The 22,293-nt window shown below is 53.7% G+C and overlaps 1 protein-coding gene across 2 annotated transcripts; it reads right to left on the minus strand.

Moving 5' to 3' along the window:
- Positions 1–4,021: 4,021 nt before the first annotated feature.
- LMNB2 (lamin B2) lies at positions 4,022–21,391 on the minus strand. 2 transcript variants are annotated; one of them, XM_061601778.1, is made up of 12 exons: positions 20,848–21,379; positions 19,251–19,387; positions 16,696–16,852; positions 15,579–15,704; positions 14,953–15,123; positions 14,476–14,601; positions 13,485–13,705; positions 12,591–12,873; positions 12,385–12,492; positions 11,959–12,078; positions 10,601–10,702; positions 4,022–8,487 (listed from the first exon to the last, which is right to left on the minus strand). In XM_061601778.1, exons 1-12 carry the CDS (start codon positions 21,088–21,090, stop codon positions 8,446–8,448), a joined length of 1,836 nt encoding a protein of 611 aa, XP_061457762.1. In that variant the 5' UTR covers positions 21,091–21,379; the 3' UTR covers positions 4,022–8,445. The 2 variants fall into 2 exon arrangements, with proteins under 2 accessions (XP_061457762.1, XP_061457763.1); XM_061601779.1 differs by lacking the exon at positions 4,022–8,487 and having other exon boundaries at positions 10,614–10,702; positions 12,416–12,492; positions 20,848–21,391.
- Positions 21,392–22,293: the final 902 nt, after the last annotated feature.

A 22,293-nucleotide genomic window follows, 5' to 3' on the forward strand; every position in this document is an offset into this window, starting at 1 on the left:
CCGAGAGGCAACCGTAATCCCGCAACTGAATGGTTGGCGGGGGGTGGCAATACCGGTCTGCTCAGGAGTGCGACAAGGGTGCCCGCTAAGTGCGATCCTTTATGTGCTGGCCCTTGACCCCGCTTTAGCACTGGTCGAAGCATCAGGGTTGGTGGGCTTCTCAGCACAACCGCCAGTACCCCGCCCACTGTTAAGGGAAGAGTGCCCAGGGACGGTGTCAGGGTCGACACAAGAGCCGCTGCAAGAAAGACCAACAGAAACTACAGCGGCTTGGGTGGGACTGGTGGCGCATGCGGACGATGTCACCGTCCTCATTCGGAACCGCACTGAAGTAAATGGTGTTCTAGAGGCCCTTCGTGCCTATGGGCGTGGCTCAGGTGCTAAAGTCAACCTGCACAAGAGCTTCGCCGTAGGGTGGACCTGTGAGGGAGCCGGTGAGCCACCTGACCTGACCGTGCAGCCTCTGACGGCCATTCTAGCGGATGAAGTGGGAGAGGTGACCGAGCGACCGAACGAGTTGCCGGCCAGAGTGGAGACGGTGGTGGAGGATGTCTCTATATTGGGAGTTAGATACTCACTGGCTCACGGGGCAACGGCTTTCGAGAGTGGGAGCGCTGGGTGCAGGCTGTCGATGCTCGATTGGAACTGTGGCGGCACTGGCGATTAGGCATCTTCCAAAAAGTCATCTTCCTAAAGACCTACCTGTACCCTATCGCCATGGCCCTAGCTAGAGTTTACCCTATCCCAGAAATTCTGCTCCGGCGAGGAGATCGCTTGGTGCTTCGCTTTCTCTGGGGGACGGTCCATTTCCCTCAGAGCCGAGCGGTAGCCTCCCGCCCACACAAACAAGGCGGCCTGGCGCTACCAGCGCTAGGTCCAGCCTGCTTGGCAGAGTTTCTCGCCCAAAACTTTGGGGCCTGGCGGGATTGGGAAGAAGCCACGGGAGCAATTGCGCAAGGAAGGGGAATGATGTCACCACCGCCGCCAGCCTGGGTGGCCGCTTTCGCCTCGGGATGGCGAGATACGGCATGGGCGGAGAAGTGGTGGGACACGGACCAGCTAGCCTTTCGCGTGACGCCTGCTTGGCGGGCGACCGTGCCAGCCTATCTTATTCCGGTGCTCTCAGCAGTCAAGCAATGGGTAGCACACGCCCCATGGGTCAGGAATAATTCGCTCTCCGGCCGCCACTTGCGCCGTCATCTGTACTGGCGCATGGTGGAGGAGCGCCTGTTTCACCCTGAGGCAGAACGTCGAGCCGCCCGAGTTAACCAGTCCCCATATCTACGGGAGAGCCGGTACCCGATCCCCCTCTTTCGAGAACGACGGGTCCCACTCTACCTGTGGGATATTCGTTGGCGGTGGTATCACCAGGTAGCGGATATAGCGACGGCCCGTCCGTGGCTATCGGAGGAAGCCCAATTATGCAGACGGCTCCGATGTGTCACTGAACGCCGAGGGGCGGGGATGGTGCTGGTGGGCGGGGAACCTCGAGAGACCGTGCAACATGTAGTGTCCACCTGCCCTGCCTCCCGATGTGTATGGGAAGGGCTGGCTCAGGCGCTGCGCTGGCCGAGCCTGGCCCATCAGCACTGGGAAGCGGTGATCTCTGGGGAAGAGCAACCGGGGCTCCGGGGTCCCGAGCGGCCAAGGGGGGCCCGGGGTCAAGAGTGTTGGCCGGTTCCACCCTCCACCCTCCGCCTTGTCAATCTCACTGTTCTGAAGGGCCTATGGGGGGCGCGCCATTGGGAACGGATTACGCAGAAAGAAAGTAGGTCAGAGGGCACGGTACGCTACATCGTGGCATCCCTACGGCGATTAGCAGGCTATGAACGGGGGCGGATGCCATCGGGGCGTTGGGCCCGCCTTTGGCCCTGGATGACGGACACCCCCCCACCTATTACTTGAACTATGGCCTATAAGCCTTCTGGCCCCATTCTTTTGGACTTTAGGGTTTGGTTTGTGGACTCTGACCTTCGGGTCCTGGACATTGTATGGACATTATATGATTTCCTGTATTTCCTGGATTTCCTGTGTTTCCTGTATATATTTCTGTATATATTTCTGTATTACTTGTTGTTGGTTTTATTATTATTATTGTTCTTGAATTTCTTACTGTTATTGGATTTGGATATTCAATATCAACTTCCGGATTCTGGACTTTGGACTGCTGCCTCTGGATCTTGGCTTCTGGATTGGACTTTGGCTCTTGGAATTTACATCCTGGTTTCTGGACTTGGACTTGGATGCTGTTCCTGTGCTGAGTACTTTTGGGGGTACCTTGGGGAGTTAATGATGTTGTTGTTGCCTTTGGTTTCGGGTTTGCTGGTCTTCAGCCGTATATGTAATGGCTGAGTACCTTTTTTGTAGTATGGCTTCTATCTAATAAAAAAAATTTGATACCTAAAAAAAAAAAAAAAAAATTTGATACCTAACCCTAACCCTAACCCTAACCCTAACCCTTTGGTTTTGTGTTTGTTGGTCTTCAGCCGTATATGTAGTGGCTGAGTACCTTTTTTTTGTAGTATGGCTAATATATATAATAAAAACTTTCATACCTAAAAAAAATTTCATACCTAACCCTAACCCTAACCCTAACCCTAACCCTAACCCCTCACCCTCACCCTCACCCTCACCCTCACCCTAACCCTAACTCTGGTTTTTGGTTTGTGGACTCTGACCTTCGGGTCCCGGACATTGTATGGACATTATATGATTTTCTGTATTTCATGTATATATTTCTGTATATATTTCTGTACTACTTGTTGGTTTTATTATTATCGTTCTTGAATTTGTTACTGTTACTGTTATTGGATATTAAATGTCAGCTTCTGGATTTTGGACTTTGGACTGCTGCCTCTGGATCTTGGCTTCTGGACTGGAATTTGGCCCTTGGAATTCACATCCTGGATTCTGGACCTGGACTTGGATGCTGTTCCTGTTCCTGTGCTGAGAATTTTGGGGGGGTACCTTGGGGAGTTAATGTTGTTGTTGTTGCCTTTGGTTTTGTGTTTGTTGGTCTTCAGCCGTATATGTAGTGGCTGAGTACCTTTTTTTTGTAGTATGGCTAATATATATAATAAAAAAAATTTCATACCTAAAAAAAAAAAAAAAAAAATTTCATACCTAACCCTAACCCTAACCCTAACCCTCACCCTCACCCTGACCCTGACCCTGACCCTGGCCCTAGCCCTGACCCTGACCCTAGCCCTGACCCTGACCCTAGTCCTGACCCTCACCCGCACCCTCACCCTAGCCCTCGCCCTGACCCTGACCCTCGCCCTGACCCTGACCCTAGTCCTGGCCCTGACCCTGGCCCTGACCCTGACCCTAGCCCTGACCCTGACCCTAGCCCTGACCCTGACCCTCTCCCTGACCCTCGCCCTCGCCCTAACCCTCGCCCTAACCCTAGCCCTCACCCTCACCCTAAACCCTCACCCTCACCCTAGACCCTGACTCTAAACCCTGACCCTGACCCTAAACCCTGACCCTAAACCCTGACCCTGACCCTGCCCCTAACCCATACCAGCTGTCACCCTAATCCTTTATCAGCTGATCGTAAGACCACAAGAAAATGCAAGCTGGGGTGCCCACTCCAAAATGTGTTTTTGGAGTGGGCACCACAAATGATACAAACATGCATGCATACTTCCTCAGCAAATTCAGGACAACAGAAACACTGTGTACTCTGTGAAGTTCACTCCCACAAGAGGCAGATAGCCACCAACTCTGACGGCTTCAAAAGAGGGTTAGACACATTCATAGAGGGGTAGAAGGCTATGAACGGCTATTAGCCATGATGGCTGTGTTCTCTCTTCACTGTGGTATTGCTATCCTCCCTCTACATACATCCCTCAGTCTCCAGCTTCTGCTCCCTTGCAGACCGTTTGCCATATTTGCCTTGCGGAGATGACCCTTGTTATTTTTCCTTGCAATCGGGACTGCTGTCTCCAACTGGCAGCAGAAGCATCGATGGCCGTTATGGGGCAGTTTATCTGCATACTACACAAAGAGAACCCAGATAAAAATGCAAAACATTTATTGCAGTGTGTTGTACAAAAGGTTTCCAGTCAAAAAATGCATATTACAAAACACTGAAAAAGACAGAATTTGGCATGCATATCCATAATAAAGCAAAACCAGTTTAAAATGGTAAAGTCTAGACCAGATCTCCTCCATAAGCACGCGATTGCCAGCCTCATCTCTCCCAATGCCTTCAGTTTGAGCCTTTCCTGCTGCACATGAGTTATAAAGGAAACTAACCCATGTTTCAAAAACAAAAACTGCAGGTCAAAAACTCACTGCTACAAAAATAGAGTTCTAATAAGGAAATGTCTAGTGTATAAATAAAGGCAACGTTTGTAACATTTCTGTAGAGTTTGAAAGAGCTTATTGCTGGTGCATTTAGTGTAACTCAGGAGGACATCAGACACACAAGGGTTCCTTTCTTTTGGGAGGAGGACAGAGCTAGTGCTGCTCCCCTCCCAACCTGGGCAAAAGACTCACTTGAAATGGACGGTGACAGCACTGAGGAGTTTGCACCCACCAAAGCGTCCGTAGGGTCAGGCAGACATCGCGAGACTCTTGCGAGGCCCTGAGGGAAATGCTCCCAAAGTCATCCCACCGCTGTGACTGCAGGAAGATGCAGCTGAAGGTCTCTAAATAAAATCCTCCCACACGCAAGAGAATCCAGGGCTTCATACTATTCTTTTCATAAAGAGTTTAGACTTTAGCATTTCAAGGCAGCATTAAGATTTCTAATAATCATATGTAATTACCAGCTTAGAGAAAATAAACTGCATGTTTTTTTGTTTTTTTTAAAAAGGAAAGCATTTTAAGAGCAAGGAAAACTCTGTCGCTCAGGTCATAGCCAAACACAACTCTCTGCTCAAAGCCAAAGCTTTGATTTCCACCATCTGGACTGGCAGATACCTTTATCTTTCGTGGAAATTGAGCACACCCCAGGGGGAGAGAAGGGAGGATCAAGACAGTGAGACCTGGCTTTACGGAGAGGCCACAGTCGGCGTCTCCAGTTCCAAGCAGCTTTTTGAAGCATGGAAGAGCAGGGATATCCGCTGGACAACCAGGTACTTGCAAAGACCTATGGAGGAGCAGAGTCAGAAGATGGCCTGAGGGAGGGGCAGCCACTGCTCTGAATGCTGAACAAGAACGGCTGTGAGGGCAAACGCATCATGGGGTCAGGACCAGGAAAAAAAGGTGTGGGGAGAGGACGGAGGGTGCAAAGTCAAAGGTGCAAACCTTCCAGCTAGAGACTGTCAGTGGGGCCTAGAGGAACGGGCCTGAAAAACAAACAACTGGGTCGCCCAAGGCCAGAAAGCCAGCCAGGCTGAGGCAGGAAGATACACAGTTTGGGGTCCCAGCTGTAAGGCCACTGGCCAAGGAAAGGCCCCGACGTGCTGTCAGCCTTTGGCCGCCTGAAGGACTGTCATGGCCATCAGCTCCCAATTCAGGGCACCCCGGAAGACAGCTGGAAGCAGCTTCCCTCAGCGCTGGCAGCCATTTCCATGGGACGTTTTTCTGGAATTGAGTTTTGAACAACAGGGAAAACACAGCCACAGACCTGAACCCAGCCCATCATCCTGCCCTGACAAATGGGGGGAGGGGGGAGTCCAAGGCAAGAAGCCGTGTCTGGACCCGCGACTGGGGACTCTGCAAAAGGTCCCTGGCTCAGGTATGCAGAAGATTCACATGAGCCCCCTCAGCCCCCCCCCTCCAGTGGCTCCGGCTGCACGGGCCGACCTGCCTGCTGAACCCAGGAGCACATTTGCATGTTCACATCTTTAATATTCACAGAACAACAACTCTGGCCAGTCCCAGGACTTGCCTTTGAAAAGCAGCCCCCCCCCCCCAGGTGTAGCAGTGAATAAGGGTGGAGGGAAAGGAGCTTTTGAGCTGAGCCTGAGAAACAGGCCTCGGAGCGACAAAACAGCAAGACCCACTGAGACGTACATCCTCAGCCGCCTGTTCCAGCTGAGCAGGCTGAGGATGATGTTGGGGATGGGGTGGGGGTAGAGAAGAAGAGGGCTTTTGCACTACTAGCTCAATCAAACAAAGCAGAACTTCTAAATCTGAAACGCTTTTCAGTAATTGGACATTGGGAATTAACACACCACATGGCATTGGAATGTCTGTGGAACACAAGCACCTTAAATTTTAAAATATAGACAGACATGAAGATTGACATTTTGTTCCCTGTCCTACCAACTCCCACCCAACTTGCGCTGCAGCAAAGCCGTCATGACGGCATTCTCTCTGCCCTCCGGCCCAGGCTACTCACTGGCCGGAGCCAAGTGCCACTGAAGATGATCTAGGGGGATGAGCCAAAGCCCTGTTTACGCTGCAGCAATGCCGGGGTTCCGCAGACCTTTCCATTGGGACATCGGAAGCTCCAATCCTCCATCGCAGCAAGCAGGGCCTGCGACTGGCTGGCTTCTGGGATTTAGCCAAAGGCATCTCTGGGTGTCCATCCAGACAGACACGGCCCTTCCCTGCTCTTGATAATCAAGGGATGACTCGGACGCAGGGGAAGAAGAGCCACCACAGATCAAGGACCGCAGAAAGAGCCCAACCCACCGTGGCAGGATGCGGACATTCAGCTGAGAATCACAGCATCCAGAACACCGCACCATTGGTTGGGAGATGCGGCATCTTTGGGCCCCCACCATGCCCCGGGGGGTTGCTCCCCATCCCCTCCAAATAAATCATCTCCTCACCCCTTCTCCTCTCCCCCTCTGGGACATGGTGCAGATCAGGGGGAGGGGAAACGAGACAAGGGAATGGGCAGTGGCCGGGAGGGGGAGGAGGGAAGAGCAGCGAGAGCATCTTGCCCCCACAGCCCCCCCAAAAAACCCTCCACTGCCACCCATGGTGGAAATAATGCAGGTCAGGTGCAGCCCTCAAGGGGCCTTTTGCACACAGCTGAACACACCCGGATCTTGCCTTCCCTGCTGCCCCCACAAGGCAGCCCTGAGGGAGCTTCTTCAAAGCCAGCATCTTAGAGGGACACTGCGCCAGATGCAGAACGGTGGGAATCCCAACTGCTTCTCTTCAGTGACAACAGAAACAGACCCATAATTATTTCTGTCTGTTTGCTTTGAGTTGGCAAGGGTAGAGTTACTCCGGATTCATATCTGAATCTCAACATCCGACACAGGCTCCCACCCGCCTTCCATAATCAGCCTCTGGAACTGGACATTCCCACCTGCAGCACAAGAACATTTTTCACATTATTGGGGCTCGTTTCAGCAGCTTGGACATTCAGGGAAAACAGCTTCAGCCAGAAAAATAATTCCTAGAACTTCGGAGTTTTTGAATCACCAGGATCTAGACTTCCAAACAGCAGACAAGATCCCGTTGCAGGATAATGGGTCCTATCTGAGTTAAGTCCTAGGCAGAGTTAGACCCACTGAAATCAATGCAGTACAAGTTGGTCAAGCCCATTCCTTGCAATGGGCCCCCTCTGACTTCATTAGATACACCTCTATCTCCAGCATCGTTCTGAAAGTAACCAGCTTCAAACCTAACCCCACTTACCAGAGAGTAAACCCTACCGAATTAAACAGGACTTACTTCCGAACACACATGGTTAGGATTGCGATGTCAAGTCAAGAAGACCTCCTTTACAGGAGAAAATACAAGAAAGAGAAGGTTTTCCAAATGGACTGGAGGCCAAACCTCCCACACAAGGCTGGTCCCCCGTTCTCCCCCACCCCAATTCAATGCTGCAAAAAGGATCTCCCCTGTTCACCTCAGCTTTTAAGAACTCCACCTGCACTGCAGAGCTGTCCAAACTGTTTCGACAGCCATTCTGGCTGACAATTTCCAGGCGTAAAAATCACTTGGCATGCCTCTTGCCAAGCCACGCCCAAATGCTCGTTTCTTGCGTCAATTCCATAAAAATGTTATTCAGTCTCACATTTGCAACGACGTTATCTGCACAACCAGTGAAGACTGCTGTAGATGCCTCTGGCTGTCCGTAAGAGCTCAGGGAGAGGTACGCCCGGGGGCCCCACGCTGCCAGCTCAGCCGCAACGCAGCAACACAAGGGCCGGAGTTGGTGTGATGAGGGGCCACCGGCAAAGGCCAAAAGGTCACCTGTCCTTTCCCAGGCCACAGACCTTCCACTGAGGAGGACCAGAGGAGGAGGGGCATCTTCTTCCCTGGGAACTCCTGGAGCGGCGTCTTGCAGGTAAGACGACACAGTCACCTAGTGGCATTCCGAGGGGGAACGGAAACATCAAAACACGGTGGCGGTTATGGCCCATTCCAGTTCTCTCTTTAAAAATTGTTCCGAGCGACCGACTGCATTTTAATAGGCAAAAAAGAAGGAGATATCGTATGCAATGGATAAAAATAGTTTCAGTGACTTTGGGCAAAACAAAACAAAGAGCAAATCAAGGAGAAAAGAAGAGCCGAGTGGGCTTCCTTTCACATGACGGCGCAGCCTCTGGATGTCGTCCTGGGATCCCCCTGAAGGAAGAAAAAAAAAAGCAGGGAGAGAATTAGGAAGCCTCCCCAGCAGCTCCCAGCCAATTATCTTCAGCTGCGCTGGAGGACGCCGCGCGGAAGCCGAAGGCCCTGCCTCTATTCTGGCCGGAAGGGTTTGTCGGAGGAGAATAAACTCAAGCCCCTCCTTAACAGCAGCCGTTTTGGACCTGCCCCTCCAAAGAGGAGGAGAGCGTCGCTGCCACTTGTGGGCGAGGAAGGGGCCCCCAGAGCAGTGGAAGGAAAGCCACCCCGGCCACCCACGGCAGCAGCGAGAGGCTGCACGTCCCTCTTGTAGGCCAAAGACCTCCACGGAAGCAGAAGCCTCTTCTCCCCTCCAAGCCCGACTTGCAAACTGGAGCCTCGACAGACATCTCACAAACCCTCCCCCACCCCGTACCACCCTACAAGAACGGTGCTGTGGACAAATGCAGAACATCGTCAGGAGAAGGGTCTGGTGAGAGAGAGAATGGACTTCTACTCACCCAAGGCTTTTTACTTCCCAGTTTGCTAACTTGAAAAGTGGGCCCCTCCCTCTTCTACTTCAATTACAAGCGAGTATGACAGTGGGGAGTTCTCAAGGTAAGACGGGAAGATGGGAGACTTCCTCACCCGTCAAACAGAAGAAGATCCCCTCTCGCGAGGGGGAAGGTGCTCCCTCCGCCCGCCCCGCTACAGCCCCCACTCCCGCATATTCAAGAGGAAAATAAAGACAGATAAAAACATGCTGGAAGTATTTGCCTTTCCAGCCTTTTCTAATTTACTTTTCCAAACCGTGTAAACTCCAAACTCCTTAACGATTTGAACTTTTAAAAACTAACAAAATATGCTTAGGGGTTTTGCTCAACCTGAAGGCTTGGGGGGTATTTTAGGAGAGCTTGAGATACAAAAACATGTTTGGGTCCATTTGTTAATTTTTAAGTCTTTCACCCCAACGCGACCCACAAGCCATCAAAGCTCATCCTTACGCTGACCGAGGCACATCTCTTCCCCCCACATCCTCCGCAGAGCCAAAACTGAGCCACCCTCTCAGGTGTTGTAAGAACAGTCCCATTCCCCACAAACATACAGACATCTGAATTGGGAGATGCCGTGCAAGCCCATGCCCCTGCCTGGATTCAGTGGCGGGCTGGATCAGGGCCAATAAACTGAGTCTCAATCCTAGCAAGACGGAGGCGCTGTGCTTTGGTGGTTCCCAACTTCGGATAATTGGTTAATGGCCTGCTTTGGATGGGGTCATACTCCCTCTGAAAGAACGGGTCTGTAGTCTGGGGGTACTCCTGGATCCATCTTTGGCACTAGAGGCCCAGCTGACCTCCGTAGCTAGGAGTGCCTTTTACCAACTTTGCCTAGTACGACAGCTGTGGCTGTTTCTGGACTGCGATAGCCTGACCACCGTTGGCAACCTCCAGCCTGGACTACTGTAACATACTCTATGCGGGGTTGCCCTTCAGGCTGATCCGGAAGCTGCAGCTGGTGCAAAATGCGGCAGCGAGACTTGTCACTGGGGCGGGGTATCGCTGACATGTCACCCCGCTGCTAAAAGAGTTGCACTGGCTGCCCGTTTGCTACCGGGCCAAGTTCAAGGTTCTGGTTTTGCTCTACAAGCCCTGTACAGCTGGGGACCAGGATACCTGAAAGACCGTCTCTCCCGTTATATACCCGGTCGATCGCTGTGCTCTGCAGGCGAGGGCCTCCTGCAGACACCATCTTATCAGGGGTCCGTTCTGCACAACACAGGAAACGGACCTTTAGTGTGGCGGCACCTACCCTTTGGAACTCCCTCAAATATTAGACAGGCACCGCCTGTGTTGTCTTTTTGGTGCCTACCTTCCTCATTCAACAACAGTTTCAAGTAATGACTTTATCCTAGTCTGGGTCTGTGTTGCAACTGCTTTCTAGGATGGTTTTAAAGGTTTTTTAAGAGATGTTTTGAAAGTTGTTTTGTTTTAATATATTTCAGAGTCCGTTCTTAAAGATGTTTTATAGTGTTTTCATTTGCTGCCCTGGGAGAAAGGGCAGGAAATATTTAATTTATTATTGTTATAATTATTATTACTGTTAACAACAACGGCAGCAGCATTTCCCTTCTGGCTACCTGCTGGTGAAAGAGGTCTTCCTCTCCGAAGTCCGTCTCCTCTTCCTCCCCGTTGTCCTGCAGCGTGGCAGTCGACTGAGTCAAACTCCTCAGAGCAACTTCCTAGGAAGAAGCAGCAGCGGGAGGAACAACAACAGTGAGGCAGACGCAGTCTAGGCTTCACAGGAGTTCTGAGGCAGCTTCCGTTCACGAAGCCACCTTCAACACTTAGTTTTTTATTTCCTGGTATCAATCGCAAGAGAACATTTTCTGACAGCCTCTTCCCACACATTCCAGATCTCCCAAAGATCTGACGGAGAACTAATCGTTCTTCTCGAAATTCAACGCCAGCACAAAAGGGACCTCTGTCCCTCCACTGCTGATTCACTACGTTTCTCATCGTTCTCCCAGGCCGATGCCCATGCTAGAGTCCAGCAGCAGCAAGAGATAACGCACAGCTGCAACACGCTTTTCGTTGGCGGTTTTCGTAATGAAAAAACCTTTAATCTCCTCCAGAGGAATAAGCACGGCCTAGCAAAGCTACGCCAGTGTGCTGCGGTGCTTAAGGTGTTGCGCTAGGACCTGGGAGACTGTTGGAAGTGGGGCAAGAACAACTCCCCTTCTCTTCTTTTCTTTCTGCTCCAGAAGGGAGATAGGGCTAGGCTCCTCCAGATGGACAGCCTTGTTTACCTTTTTACCTGTGATGCTCTGACTGACTTCCTTCTGTCGCTAGACTGTGACGCCTCCTCCTTCCGCCCTTTCCGCTTCCTTCCTTCTCTGACTGTCCGGGAGAGAGGAGAGGAGGCATCCCCTTGTCTCTGCTCTCTCCGAGCATGGGGCTCACTCCCGCACCTGGGCGTTAGCCTCCAACTTACTTAGAACTAGGTTTGCTTTTCTATCTACAATGCATTTCTATAAATAAAGTAGCTTTTCTTATTTTACTAAGTCTCAAGTCTCAGGGTAAACGCCTGCTTTCGTAAGTAAACGCACGCACACGCTGGCACACTCGCATTTCAACATCTGCTGTTACTCTGCTGCTGTGCTGTTGCTTTAAACTAAATTAAGCGCACAAATTACACACAGCGCAACAGAGACCAGGCTTCGCATCCCCACACAGCCATGAAGCGCACTGGGTGCCCTTGGGCCAGTCACTGCCTCTCAGACTCAGAGGGAGGCAATGGTAACCCCCCTCTGAATACTGCTTACCATGAAAACCCTCTTCGTAGGGTCGCCGTAAGTCGGGATCGACTTGAAGGCGGTCCGTTTGGACGTATTTTTTTTAGCAAAGCCTACATCATCTTCCCTTCGAGAGTTGCCCCCCTTCTATCCCCGCATAAGCAGCCAACAGCTAAGTCCTGTCCAGCCTTCCAAGGACATACCTCTCCCTCGGAGTTCACCAGGTACATGCGGATGTGGGCTCCGGTGCCCCAGGTGCTGTGGTGTTTCCACACAAGGACCGAAGGCGGACTGTGAGCCACCCCAGCATCAGCAGCCCAGATCTGAGAAGACAGAGGCAGACAGAGAGACCGGCCACTGTGACTAAACACTCGCTCGCCTCGTTTCCCCCATGGCATGCAGGGCAAGGTAGGTTCGGGGCTTCCCACTGAGAGTGAGCTGCATTCCTGACAGCTGCAGAGAGCGGGTACGAACCAGGCAGGTTTATGGCTTGGGAAGGGCACCCAAGATACTCTCCTTTGGCCGGTCAGAAGCAAATGGCCCAGTATGATAGTATGCCCACTGGTCAACAAACGCCCTTCCCTCAAACACAGGAGCCCCTTTCCCCCAAGGAAAGGGTCATGACTTACTGTGACCGTCTGCCCAGCACGGAGGACGTACTTTGGAGTAAATTTATAAGCGATCTCCTCTCCGTCTCCGATCTGTCTCTTCAGTCTCCAGTTCCCAAGAGACTGATCCTAGTGGGGACGAGGAAGCGAAAGGCAAACGGTACAGTCACGAAGAGTAAATCGGGGGGGGACCCCACCAAGCCCAACCTCCTCTCTCTCAAGCCTACCTTGTCAGAGCGGTTCTTCAGCTGGACGTACTTCCCTTCTGGGTCTACATCCTCAATGCTGACGCTGCCTTTGGCAGAGGCCTGCTGGGACATCTGGAAGGTGCTGCCGCTGCTCCCGGTACCGAGGCCGCTCGCACCGCTGCCACCGGAGAGCAGCTCCTCGGCTTCCAGGCGTTTGCGTTTCCCCCGAGATGAGCGAACGGCCGAAGTGCCGCTGGAGGAGGAGGAGGAGGTGGCCCGCGAAACCGTGATGCGGGACGGAGGGCTCGGAGACAGCTTCAGCCTGGCACAGAAAGGCAGGGGAGCAAGAGAGTCGGTGGCCCAGAAGAAAGTGCCTGCAGGCCCCCCAACCTGGCCTGCTGGGGCAGCTCTCCAGTGCGACAGAGCAGCTTTTCGGAGGACTGTTTAAAGAGGCGCTGGAGCTCAGGGGGACACGTGTGGGAGGGAGGCCGCTCAAGCAGCCCCCGGCAGATGCCCTGCTCTGGCAAGCACTGGCTGCACAAGGGGAGGGAGCGCTCCTTGGTGCAGCCAATGCCTGCCACAGGCACGATCAGCTGACGGGTGGGAGAAAGAAGCCCTCTGCCAGGTCTACGGGCGGTGCTTCCAAAAAGAGCCAGAAATAGGGCTGGCAACAGGCTTCCCAGCTGGCTGCCCACACAAGGAATTTCCAGATTGCAGGACGACCCAGCTGCTGATCATGCGACGTCGTAACCATGTTTTGAGATTGAGAGGTGGGTGGGTGGTCCAGCCCAACTGTGAAAACTGCCCCAAAGGCTCCCTCCCCTCTCCGTCACTGAAACAAGGGGCGAGCAGCCCTCTTGGGAAGGGGCCTGGAGCCTCTCGGAGCCTCCTGCCTTTGCCACACCCAGGACCCCCGAAGGAGGCTGCTCCCACCTCTCCTCTTCCCCTTCCAGGAGCTTCCGGTAAGCACTGATCTCCATGTCCAGGGCCAGCTTGACGTCCAGGAGCTCCTGGTATTCCCTCAGCTGCTGCTGCACCTGGTCCCGCATCTCAGCCATCTCCCTCTCCTTGGCATCCAGCAGCTTTCGGAATTTCTCTCGCTCGCCAGCCACCAGCTCCTCCAGCTCCTGGACCCGCTCTTTGGCAGCATTCGCCTGCAGGGGAGAGGAGAAAGAGACACTGGCCTGGGGTGCAGAGAGCAGACCCAGCTTCTGGGAGGGAGGGAGGCTAGCTGGCAGAAGGGCCTTCCTAAAAGGACACGGTACTGGGGCTAAAGCCCCCCATCACACCCCCACATGCCCAGGGTTAGGAGACCAGCCTAACAGAAAGTTTGGGTTTTTCCATGGACAGTCGCAGTCCTAGTGGAAATACACACAGGGCCCTTTGATGCAAACCAATCTTGGCCTTTCTCCTTGAAAGCTGCTGCCAGGCAGTGCCGGCAATACTGAGTGTGATGGGCCTCTGGTGTGGCTCAGTGGCAGCGGCTCCCTCTGTCCCTGTGGCTTTTTCCAGGAGGAACCAGAACCCCCCCGAGCACGGTAAGAGGCTCTGGGGGCTCTGAGAGGACCCACAAAGAGGGGTTGGAGGGGAAGGGAAATAAGCACGAGTGTGGAAGGTGTGTCTCATTTTCAAACTATAAAACAGCAGAATCATCTGAGGGGTGGAACGCTCCATGCAAAGGCCCACAATGGTTCATTGTAACCCTCCAAGTCAAGGGATCCCCCCAAAAGGAGTCCTTCTTGGGAAGCGGGCACATTTGCACGCAGAAGGTCTCTGCTCAGTCCCAGACATCTCCTCGGAAGCTGCTGCCCATCGGCACTGCCAACAGACTTAAAGGCCTGACTCGGTTTCGGGCGGGGCTGCCTACGGTCGCAAGAGCCATGTGACCTCCGGGGGGGGGGAGGGAGAGGCCTGCTTGGCTCACCTGCTTCTGCAGCCCAGAGAGCTGGTAGCTGAGCGACTCGATCCTCACGCGGGCCTCCTTCAGCTCCTCCAGAGCAGCGCAGGCGGCTTTGTCGTTCTGAGCAGAGCTCAGCTTTGCATTCTCCAGCTTTGGGGAGGGGAGAAAAAGGGAAGAGGGAAGCACCGTCAGGATCCTCCTGGGGCCCTTCCAGCGGCAGGAGTCCTTCTACGCAACGACTGCCTGTCAGACGCACGCTTCCCTCTGACAGCCTCCAAGCCACCAAGGAGTGGGTGAAACTGAGGGATGCAGAGCTTCCAGTCCTGGATTGCACGGGTGGGTTTTGGGGGAAAAAAACCCCTGCCCCAAAAGCACTTTCTAGAAGTCCAAGGCACACAGGACTGTGCAACCCCCAAGCAGAGCCCCTACCGCCACAACCAATCCCGACTGGCAGAGTCCTTTGCGGTCCTCCAGGCTCAGGCTAGGAGAGGCCTGGCTCACCTTGGCCTGGTAGGTCTCCTCCAGCTCCAGCTTGTAGAGATGGACCTGCTCCTCATGCTGGCTGCGCAGCTCTTCCAGGGCCTGGGCAAGCTTGGACTCACACGCCTGCTGGCGGCTGCTGCCAACCTCCACCAACTGGCGCTCGTGCTGCCTCCGCGTCTCCCTCACTTCCTGAGGCAGGAAACCAGAATACAGACCACAATATGGCCATGCAGTAAGGGCCTCCCAAGCCACCCAAGGCTCCAAACCCGCACCAGGAGGGGGCGCCTCCAAGGGGCCCCTTAACCGCCAGGGAGCCCCACGCCACCCTCCCAGCAATGGCAGAAAGCGAGAGGGCGGTTTGGAAAAAGCAGACGAGGACATCGCGCAGGCTCCAGAGTGCAGGCACAGAGCTACAGCCATGCTTAAAAGTACTGACAGGGCCTTCCTTCTGGAAACGTCACACAAGGCAGGCACAACCTCCATTGCGAATCTGAAGAACTGAGCCCAGACATGGCTCAAAAGGCTGGCAGCTCTGCCCCCCTCCCACCCACCAGCCCTCCACGTCCCTCTTTGCCTGCCCCCCACGCACAGACATGGCCAGACAGCAGCTGCAGGCCAAGCAATGCGGCTGCTGCTTATTCTACCTCCTCAAAGACGCTCTTCCTGAAGTCGAGCTCCTCTTGGAGGCTCTGGTAGCGGTTCTCCAGGTCCACCCTCATCAGCGTCTCCTTCTCCAGCTGCTTCTTCGCCACAGCATGAGCATCTTCTGACTGGAAAAGACATTTGGAGGGAGGAGGCACAACAGGCATGTGCACGTCAAGGGAAGCAGCCCTGGGAGGCGGGAGCAGGCGCCCGCACACTTCCTCTGGGAATTCCGTCGGCCGGCTAGCCTGCCTCACTGCTTGCCCAACTCCTCTGCCTTCCCTCAGGCTGCACAAGACCAGCCCCAGAACCTGTCAGAACCGAGGGGCAACTAACAAGGAGGAGCCAAAGCCTTCAGAAAAGACACAGCCAGCCTCACATCAAAGAGATGCCCCCAGCCAGCTGCCTTGTGGCCCAATGTTGGTTCTGTCTTTTCAAAGGACCTCGGGCAAGCTGGGACACAGCCCAGGCCACTCTGACGGATCCCCCAGCCTCCTCCTTGGCACTGACGGATCGAGCGCAGCACAGGGGTTTGTGGGGGCCAACAAGGCAGAACAGTGTTGCTGCAGATCGGCCTCCAAATTTAGGCAGGTAGATATGGGTTAGGAGCGCCCCTTGTCTAGGCAGTCACAGAAACTGCCTTGTGGGAATATTGCTCATGCTTCAAGCATACACCGGCTCTCACAAAGTTCACAGTTATGCACAGAGGGGCTTATCCCGAAGACTTGTGGGTATCTCTTCAAACTGCTTGGAAGTCTGACCAACTGGACCATGAGGGAAAATACATATTGCTTTCTCAGTAAACAAAACCAGGAAGCTAAACGACCAAGAAGTTTGTTAGAGCTTTTTTTCTGCCTCTAAACGCAGATAGCAAAATCAAAGCAGCCAGACCTCAGCAATTCCCAGCTGAGCATTTTAGCCTTTTCAGATCACAGAAAGAAACTGGGTGCATCAGTATGTGCCAGTGCAGGAATCGCCGTGCTATTCAGTACTCAGTAAATCCAGAGGGAGGAACAAGGCACCTGTTGCTCCTGCAGACAGCAGCACATATCCATTCAGTGCAGCTCAGCCCTCGGGTTCTGCTGTGATGCCGTCCCTCCCTCCCTCCCTCCCACGTACCTTGGCCAGCTGGGCACGCAGGTCAGCCACCTCGGCCTCCAGGTGGCGCTTCTCAGTCAGGGTGGCCGTCAGTTCAGCTTCACTTCGGTGGAAGAGGACTTCCAGCTCCTTGATGCGGCCCTGAGACGTGGACCACTCCCCATCTTTCTTTTTGTAGCTAAAGGAGGAAGGAAGCAAAGCAGCGAAGTTAAGCTCCCTCTGCTATCTCACCTGCCACAAGTGCTTGCGAGGTCTGGCCCCTCCCCACTCTGGGCCAACGGGCAATGGAAGCATGGGCTGAATCACACAGCAGCCGCCTAGCCTGGGGACTTCCGTTTCCCTTAAACCACCCGGCTCTCCTTCAAGAGGCATGGGGCGCTTTGGATCAGACCAGGTTGTTCTGCCTCTGGCAAGCAGGGCCAAACAAACTACAACTCTACAACAAGCACGTCTCTGTAGGTAGTTAGATATACACAAGCGCACAGAGTAGTCAGGGAGGAGAACTACCTCCTAGTTTGGCAGGGAAAGCCTCAGCCCCAAAATTAATGCATCCCCATAAAATAACTCCGCATTCCTGTATGTTTTTCACTCAACATGGAAATGGTCTGCCTTCAAGTCGATCCCAACTTATGGCTACCCTAGGGTGTTCATGGTCAGCAGTATTCAGAGGGGGTTCACCATTGCCTCCCTCTGAGACTAGTCCTCCCCGGCTGGCTAAGGCCTGCTCGGCTCACCACAGCTGCACAAACCAGCCCCTTCCTTGTCCACAACTGCCAGCTGGGGGGCAACTAGGCTCCTTGGGAGTATGCCGCTTGCCCACGGCTGCACAGGTGGCAGGGTACGTAACCCCTGAGCCACTCACTGTGGGGTTATCTTGAGCTGGCCCTTGACACCCAGGAGACAGGAGCGGGGATTTGAACTCACAGACTCTGGACTCCCAGCCAGGCTCTCCTGCCCACTGTGCTAGACCAAGGTGCTAAATGCAGCATCTATAATACCCCCGAATGTTTAAATCCTTTGGATGTCTTATAACGCATTGGTTCCAGTAGGCAGCCACATGAGTGGGCACAAGAGGGCTGGCCTGAAAGCTAAGCAAAACCCCACAGGCATCATTTCAGGTCTTGCAGCTCAGCCCTTTCCAGCCTCTCCTACGAAGCCAGCTGCTGGTCAGAGCGGAGGATCACCCCTCCCACACACATCACCCCACCCTCTCCACCATTTCTGCGCACACACAGCCCCCAGGGAGTTCACACGTGCACCATGAGACCCTCTGCACAAAAAGCAGAATGAGTAAACAAGGAGGGGTGCGCCTTCCTCCTCTACACACACACACACACCAACCAAAAATCCAGTCTGAGCACCAGCCAGTGTGAGGCAGAGGGCTAAATTTCTGGAATCTCTCATTCCAGAACTGCAGAAAGTAAGACCTTGATCTGCTAAAAACCTGGCATTTGCTCAAAACAGAATGTCATGTTCGGATGCAGCAGCAGGAAACCACTGTGTGTAAACAGAACTAAAACCTTCTTGTCCTAGGCTCCAAAAAGAGATTGCACACAAGGGGCGGGGCATAGGAGGGGCATGCAATGTGAGTTCTACTCAGAGCAGACCCACTGAAATGAAAAGACATGGCTGACTTAGCCCCATGTCCTTACTCCAGGATCTGGCAACTTTGGAGCATTTCTCTCAAAGGCGGAGTCTGAAAGAGCCTAGAAAGATCTCAGCCATGCCCTGTGGCACTCAACTGCAGGCCCCCTATTCAGGCAGTGTAGGAATTGGGACCCAAAGCTACTTCCAGAGTCAACGTTCAGGCTAGCTGGGCACCACACCAAGAGCTGGCAGAAAGTTAGGCCGTAAGGTGCAGAGCAAGACATTCCTGCAATCCACGTCATCTGCTGAGAGCTGCTCCTGGATGATGGGGTGTGCAATTTGGAACAAAGGGCCTGGTGGGGAGTGGGTTGTTACACTTTGCCTTCTCCAGTCTGCTTCTCTCCCAGAAGGATGCCTTCCACACAGTCCCTGAGGAGGGAGAGTTCTAGTGGAAGGCAGCAGGCAGGCAGGCAAAGTTTAAATCCTCATCCCCACCCGGTCCCCCTCCTCCTCCCTGCCTCTCCTGTCCAAGACACCCACCCCTAACGCTGATTTTCCTTAGACCAAAACTAGGGAGCCTTGGGGTGGGACCGGGTGGGGATGAGGATTTAAACTTTGCCTGCCTGCCTGCTGCCTTCCACTAGAACTCTCCCTCCTCAGGGACTGTGTGGAAGGCATCCTTCTGGGAGAGAAGCAGAATGGAGAAGGCAAAGTGTAACAACCCACTCCCCACCAGGCCCTTTGTTCCAAATTGTACACCCCATCATCCAGGAGCAGCTCTCAGCAGATGAGCCACCTCCACTTCCCCACTCGGCCACTGTTGCCTTGGGCCATACCCACCACCGACTGGTGTACCTCAGGAGGCTCCCCAGGAGAGAAGGGGGCCCTTGGGCTGAGAAAGATCGTCCACCCTTAAGGGCTCACACTACACACACTTGCTCAAGGCCAGCTTGTGCCCTCGCAGCCCCACACAAAACAATGCCCCTTACCTCTTAGTGAGCTCAGCGAGCTCGGCTCGGAGCGTTGCTATTTCGATCTGGAGCTTGGCCCTCTCTCCGGCCGTCTCATCGAGAACCCTCCGGGCATCCGCCAACTCCGATTCATAGAGAGCCTTGATGCCAGTCACCTGCATGGAGAGGAGAAGCACCTCTTGGGACACACATGGGGCAGAAGATGCTCCAAAGAGCAATGGGGTGTCATCCAGGCAGGTAGACAGACTCCACAAATGGGGCTTTCCAAAAGCTTTTGCTAAGTCTTCCACAAAAGACCATACAGTCCTGAGATATGATCCACTTATGGACTGCAAAAGTGGTTAAAAGATTCAAAACAGCGCTAAGGAATACAAAGACAGTTTTCCCCCCAAAAATGGTGGGAAGTGGCCAGTGGGGTCAAACAAGGACCTGTGTTTATACAGGGACCAACACGGCTTAACTCTACGAGATCAGCTCCAAATGATGAAGGTCAGCAAGGGGGGGCATCCAAACTTCAGGGGATCAGAACTGACGGTGAAATAATATCTTGGGATGATGGCAGCTCACTGAAAACACCAAGTCAGCAGGGAAGGCAAATTAAACGTTATGAATTCTTAGGACAGAGGAAGACATTCTTCACACAATGCTTAGCTGATTTAAAGATACTGACCGCAACATGAGCTGAAAACCATCAGAGTGCTGGGCCAAGAGTGGGGGGCTCTCAGCATTAGCTACCTCACAGGGTTGTTGTTGTTGTGTTGTTGTGTGCAACATGACTTTGTCTCCCACCTTGAGCTGTTAGATTAAAAAAGTAGTAACAAACGCACCCTGATAAATTCATCAATGAGTGTTTGCAACAAGCCAGCTGGTTGCTGCTGGGGAGGGGGGCAAATGCTCAGCGAGGAGACGGGCCTGATCCAGCAATCCAATACCTGCGCTTGCGACTGAATCTGCCAGTCTCTAGAGCTACAAAATAAAGCATTGTCCACATCAGGCTTGTCTGTTTTTTTACTAGACCTGGAACCAGGTGCCAAAATAGCAGGTCAGCTGAGCAGACATACAGCAAGAATGCAGGAAGAAGAAGAGTCTCTGAGCACATTCTCAGCCCAGAATGTGTGACTGAATCACCCAAACATCTGCCCCTTAATCTACATTTACCGTAAGATTAATCCTCACAAGAATAATAAAGCAAAACCACTAGTATTTACATTTTAATTATGTAAGATCTGCGTCCCAAGGCCTCCACCCACCCCCACCGTGTCTCTGGGGAAAGGACCCCCCTGCTTGATGGGCTTCATTTCCCCACTGGAGTAAGTGCCCCCCACTTCTCAGCAGGGAGTGCCCGAGACAGCCTCGCTTCGGCCACAGACCCACCGCCCCCCAAGCTCAGTGCAGGCGGGTGAGCGCATGAAGGCGCCTGGGCGGCCCTCGGCTCCAGTTCGGATCCAGCCACACTTTGGCCAGGCTGTTCTGGGCAGAGTCCGCGGGATGAGCTGCTTTCTCGGAGGGAGCCTGCGACTCTCAACACGTGGCTCCCCCTCCGGGGTGCACCCAGCGCCGGGAAGCGAGGCCAGCCCTGCAGGGGCGTACGTGGGGTTCCCTCGGCTCCGCCTACCTCCCTCGTGACCACCTCCTCCTTCTCGGAGACGCGCAGGAGCAGCCGGTCGTTCTCCAGCTCGAGGGCGCGCACGCGCTCGATGTAGTGCGCCAGGCGGTCGTTGAGCTGCCGCAGCTCCTCCTTCTCCTGCAGCCGCGAGAGGCGCGTCGGGGACAGAGGCGTCCCCGCGGAGGGGGGGGAGGAGGAGCGCGCGCGGGGGGCGCCCGGCGCAGGAGGCGCGGCGGAGGCGGAGGCCGACATGGCGGCGGCGGCGGCGGCACATTCGATGCCGGCACGAGCGGCGAGTCGGGAGCGAGGCACAAAATGGCGGCCCCGCGCGCCGAACTCGGGGACGTCACCGCCTCGCGCAGGGCACCACGGGAAACGGAGCCCGTCGGAAAGGGAGGGGCTCGCGCCCTCTGCGCGCCGCTAAGCACCCTGGGGGGTGTAGTTCTGCCCGTCCTTTTGTGGCCTGGAGGCGATTGCTCTCTGTGGGCGTTTTAATTTTCACGCTCGTCAAAAAACATTTTCGTTTGGTTCTTCAACTAGCTTTTATTTTCAGTAACATTCGTAAAGTGGAACACGGTGTATTTCCAGAAGGGGTTTCCCGCCCGCTTCTCCCCACGAGGAGCTCCCGCTGAGGGAAAAGCGCCTGCTACAGAAAATAAGGGGGAGCACAAAAGCTGCGCGCGCACCCACTCCGCCCACCCGAAGGATCATGGGAATTGTAGTTTGCCAAGGGTGCTTGGCACTAAGGCCCTGGCAAAGGCAAACTAGTCTCCAGGATTCTTATGCTGAGGAGCGGAGAGGAAGGTTCCCCGGCAGCAGGGTGGAGTGCCAGGCCACGGGATCGGAGGTGGCTTCTGCTGGTGTTTAATGGCAAATCCAGGCCAAGATGAGGCCCCGTTATCGCCACCTGCTGTCCATCCAGTATAACACAACTCCAAAAGGCCCTTTAAGGAGAGACCCTTTCCCGGTCTGCGTCTGTGTTGGAAGGGCTTTTAAAGATTTTTTTAAAGCTGTTTTTTAAAAAAAATGTTTTTAAAGTCTTTTGTTTTTAGTATTATGGTAGAGTTAGAAGGGTCCTCCGAGGCCATCCAATCCAACCCCCTGTTCAGGGCAGGAATCCACCTTAAAGCATCCCCAACAGGTGGCCATCCAGCTGCCTCTCAAATGCCTCCAGAGTTGGAGAACCCACCACCTCCCCAAGTCTTTGGTCCTATTCTTGTACTGCCCATTAAGGTGTTTTAGAGTGCTGGTAGTGCTTTCGTTTGCTGCCCTGAGTTCCTTCTGGAAGGAAAGGTGGGATATAAATTTAATAAACAAACATTTCTACTTTAAGCTGTCGTGTGAATAAAGTATCTGGTTTAAAATTTTAACATTGTGTTAGAAGGCTAATGAATTGCCATCTTCTTTCTGACATCACAAAGCTTTTGCATGCAGAGAGCTGTATCGGTCTCTCAA

Source organism: Rhineura floridana, chromosome 18, assembly GCF_030035675.1.
Source record: "Rhineura floridana isolate rRhiFlo1 chromosome 18, rRhiFlo1.hap2, whole genome shotgun sequence".
NCBI lineage: Eukaryota > Metazoa > Chordata > Lepidosauria > Squamata > Rhineuridae > Rhineura > Rhineura floridana.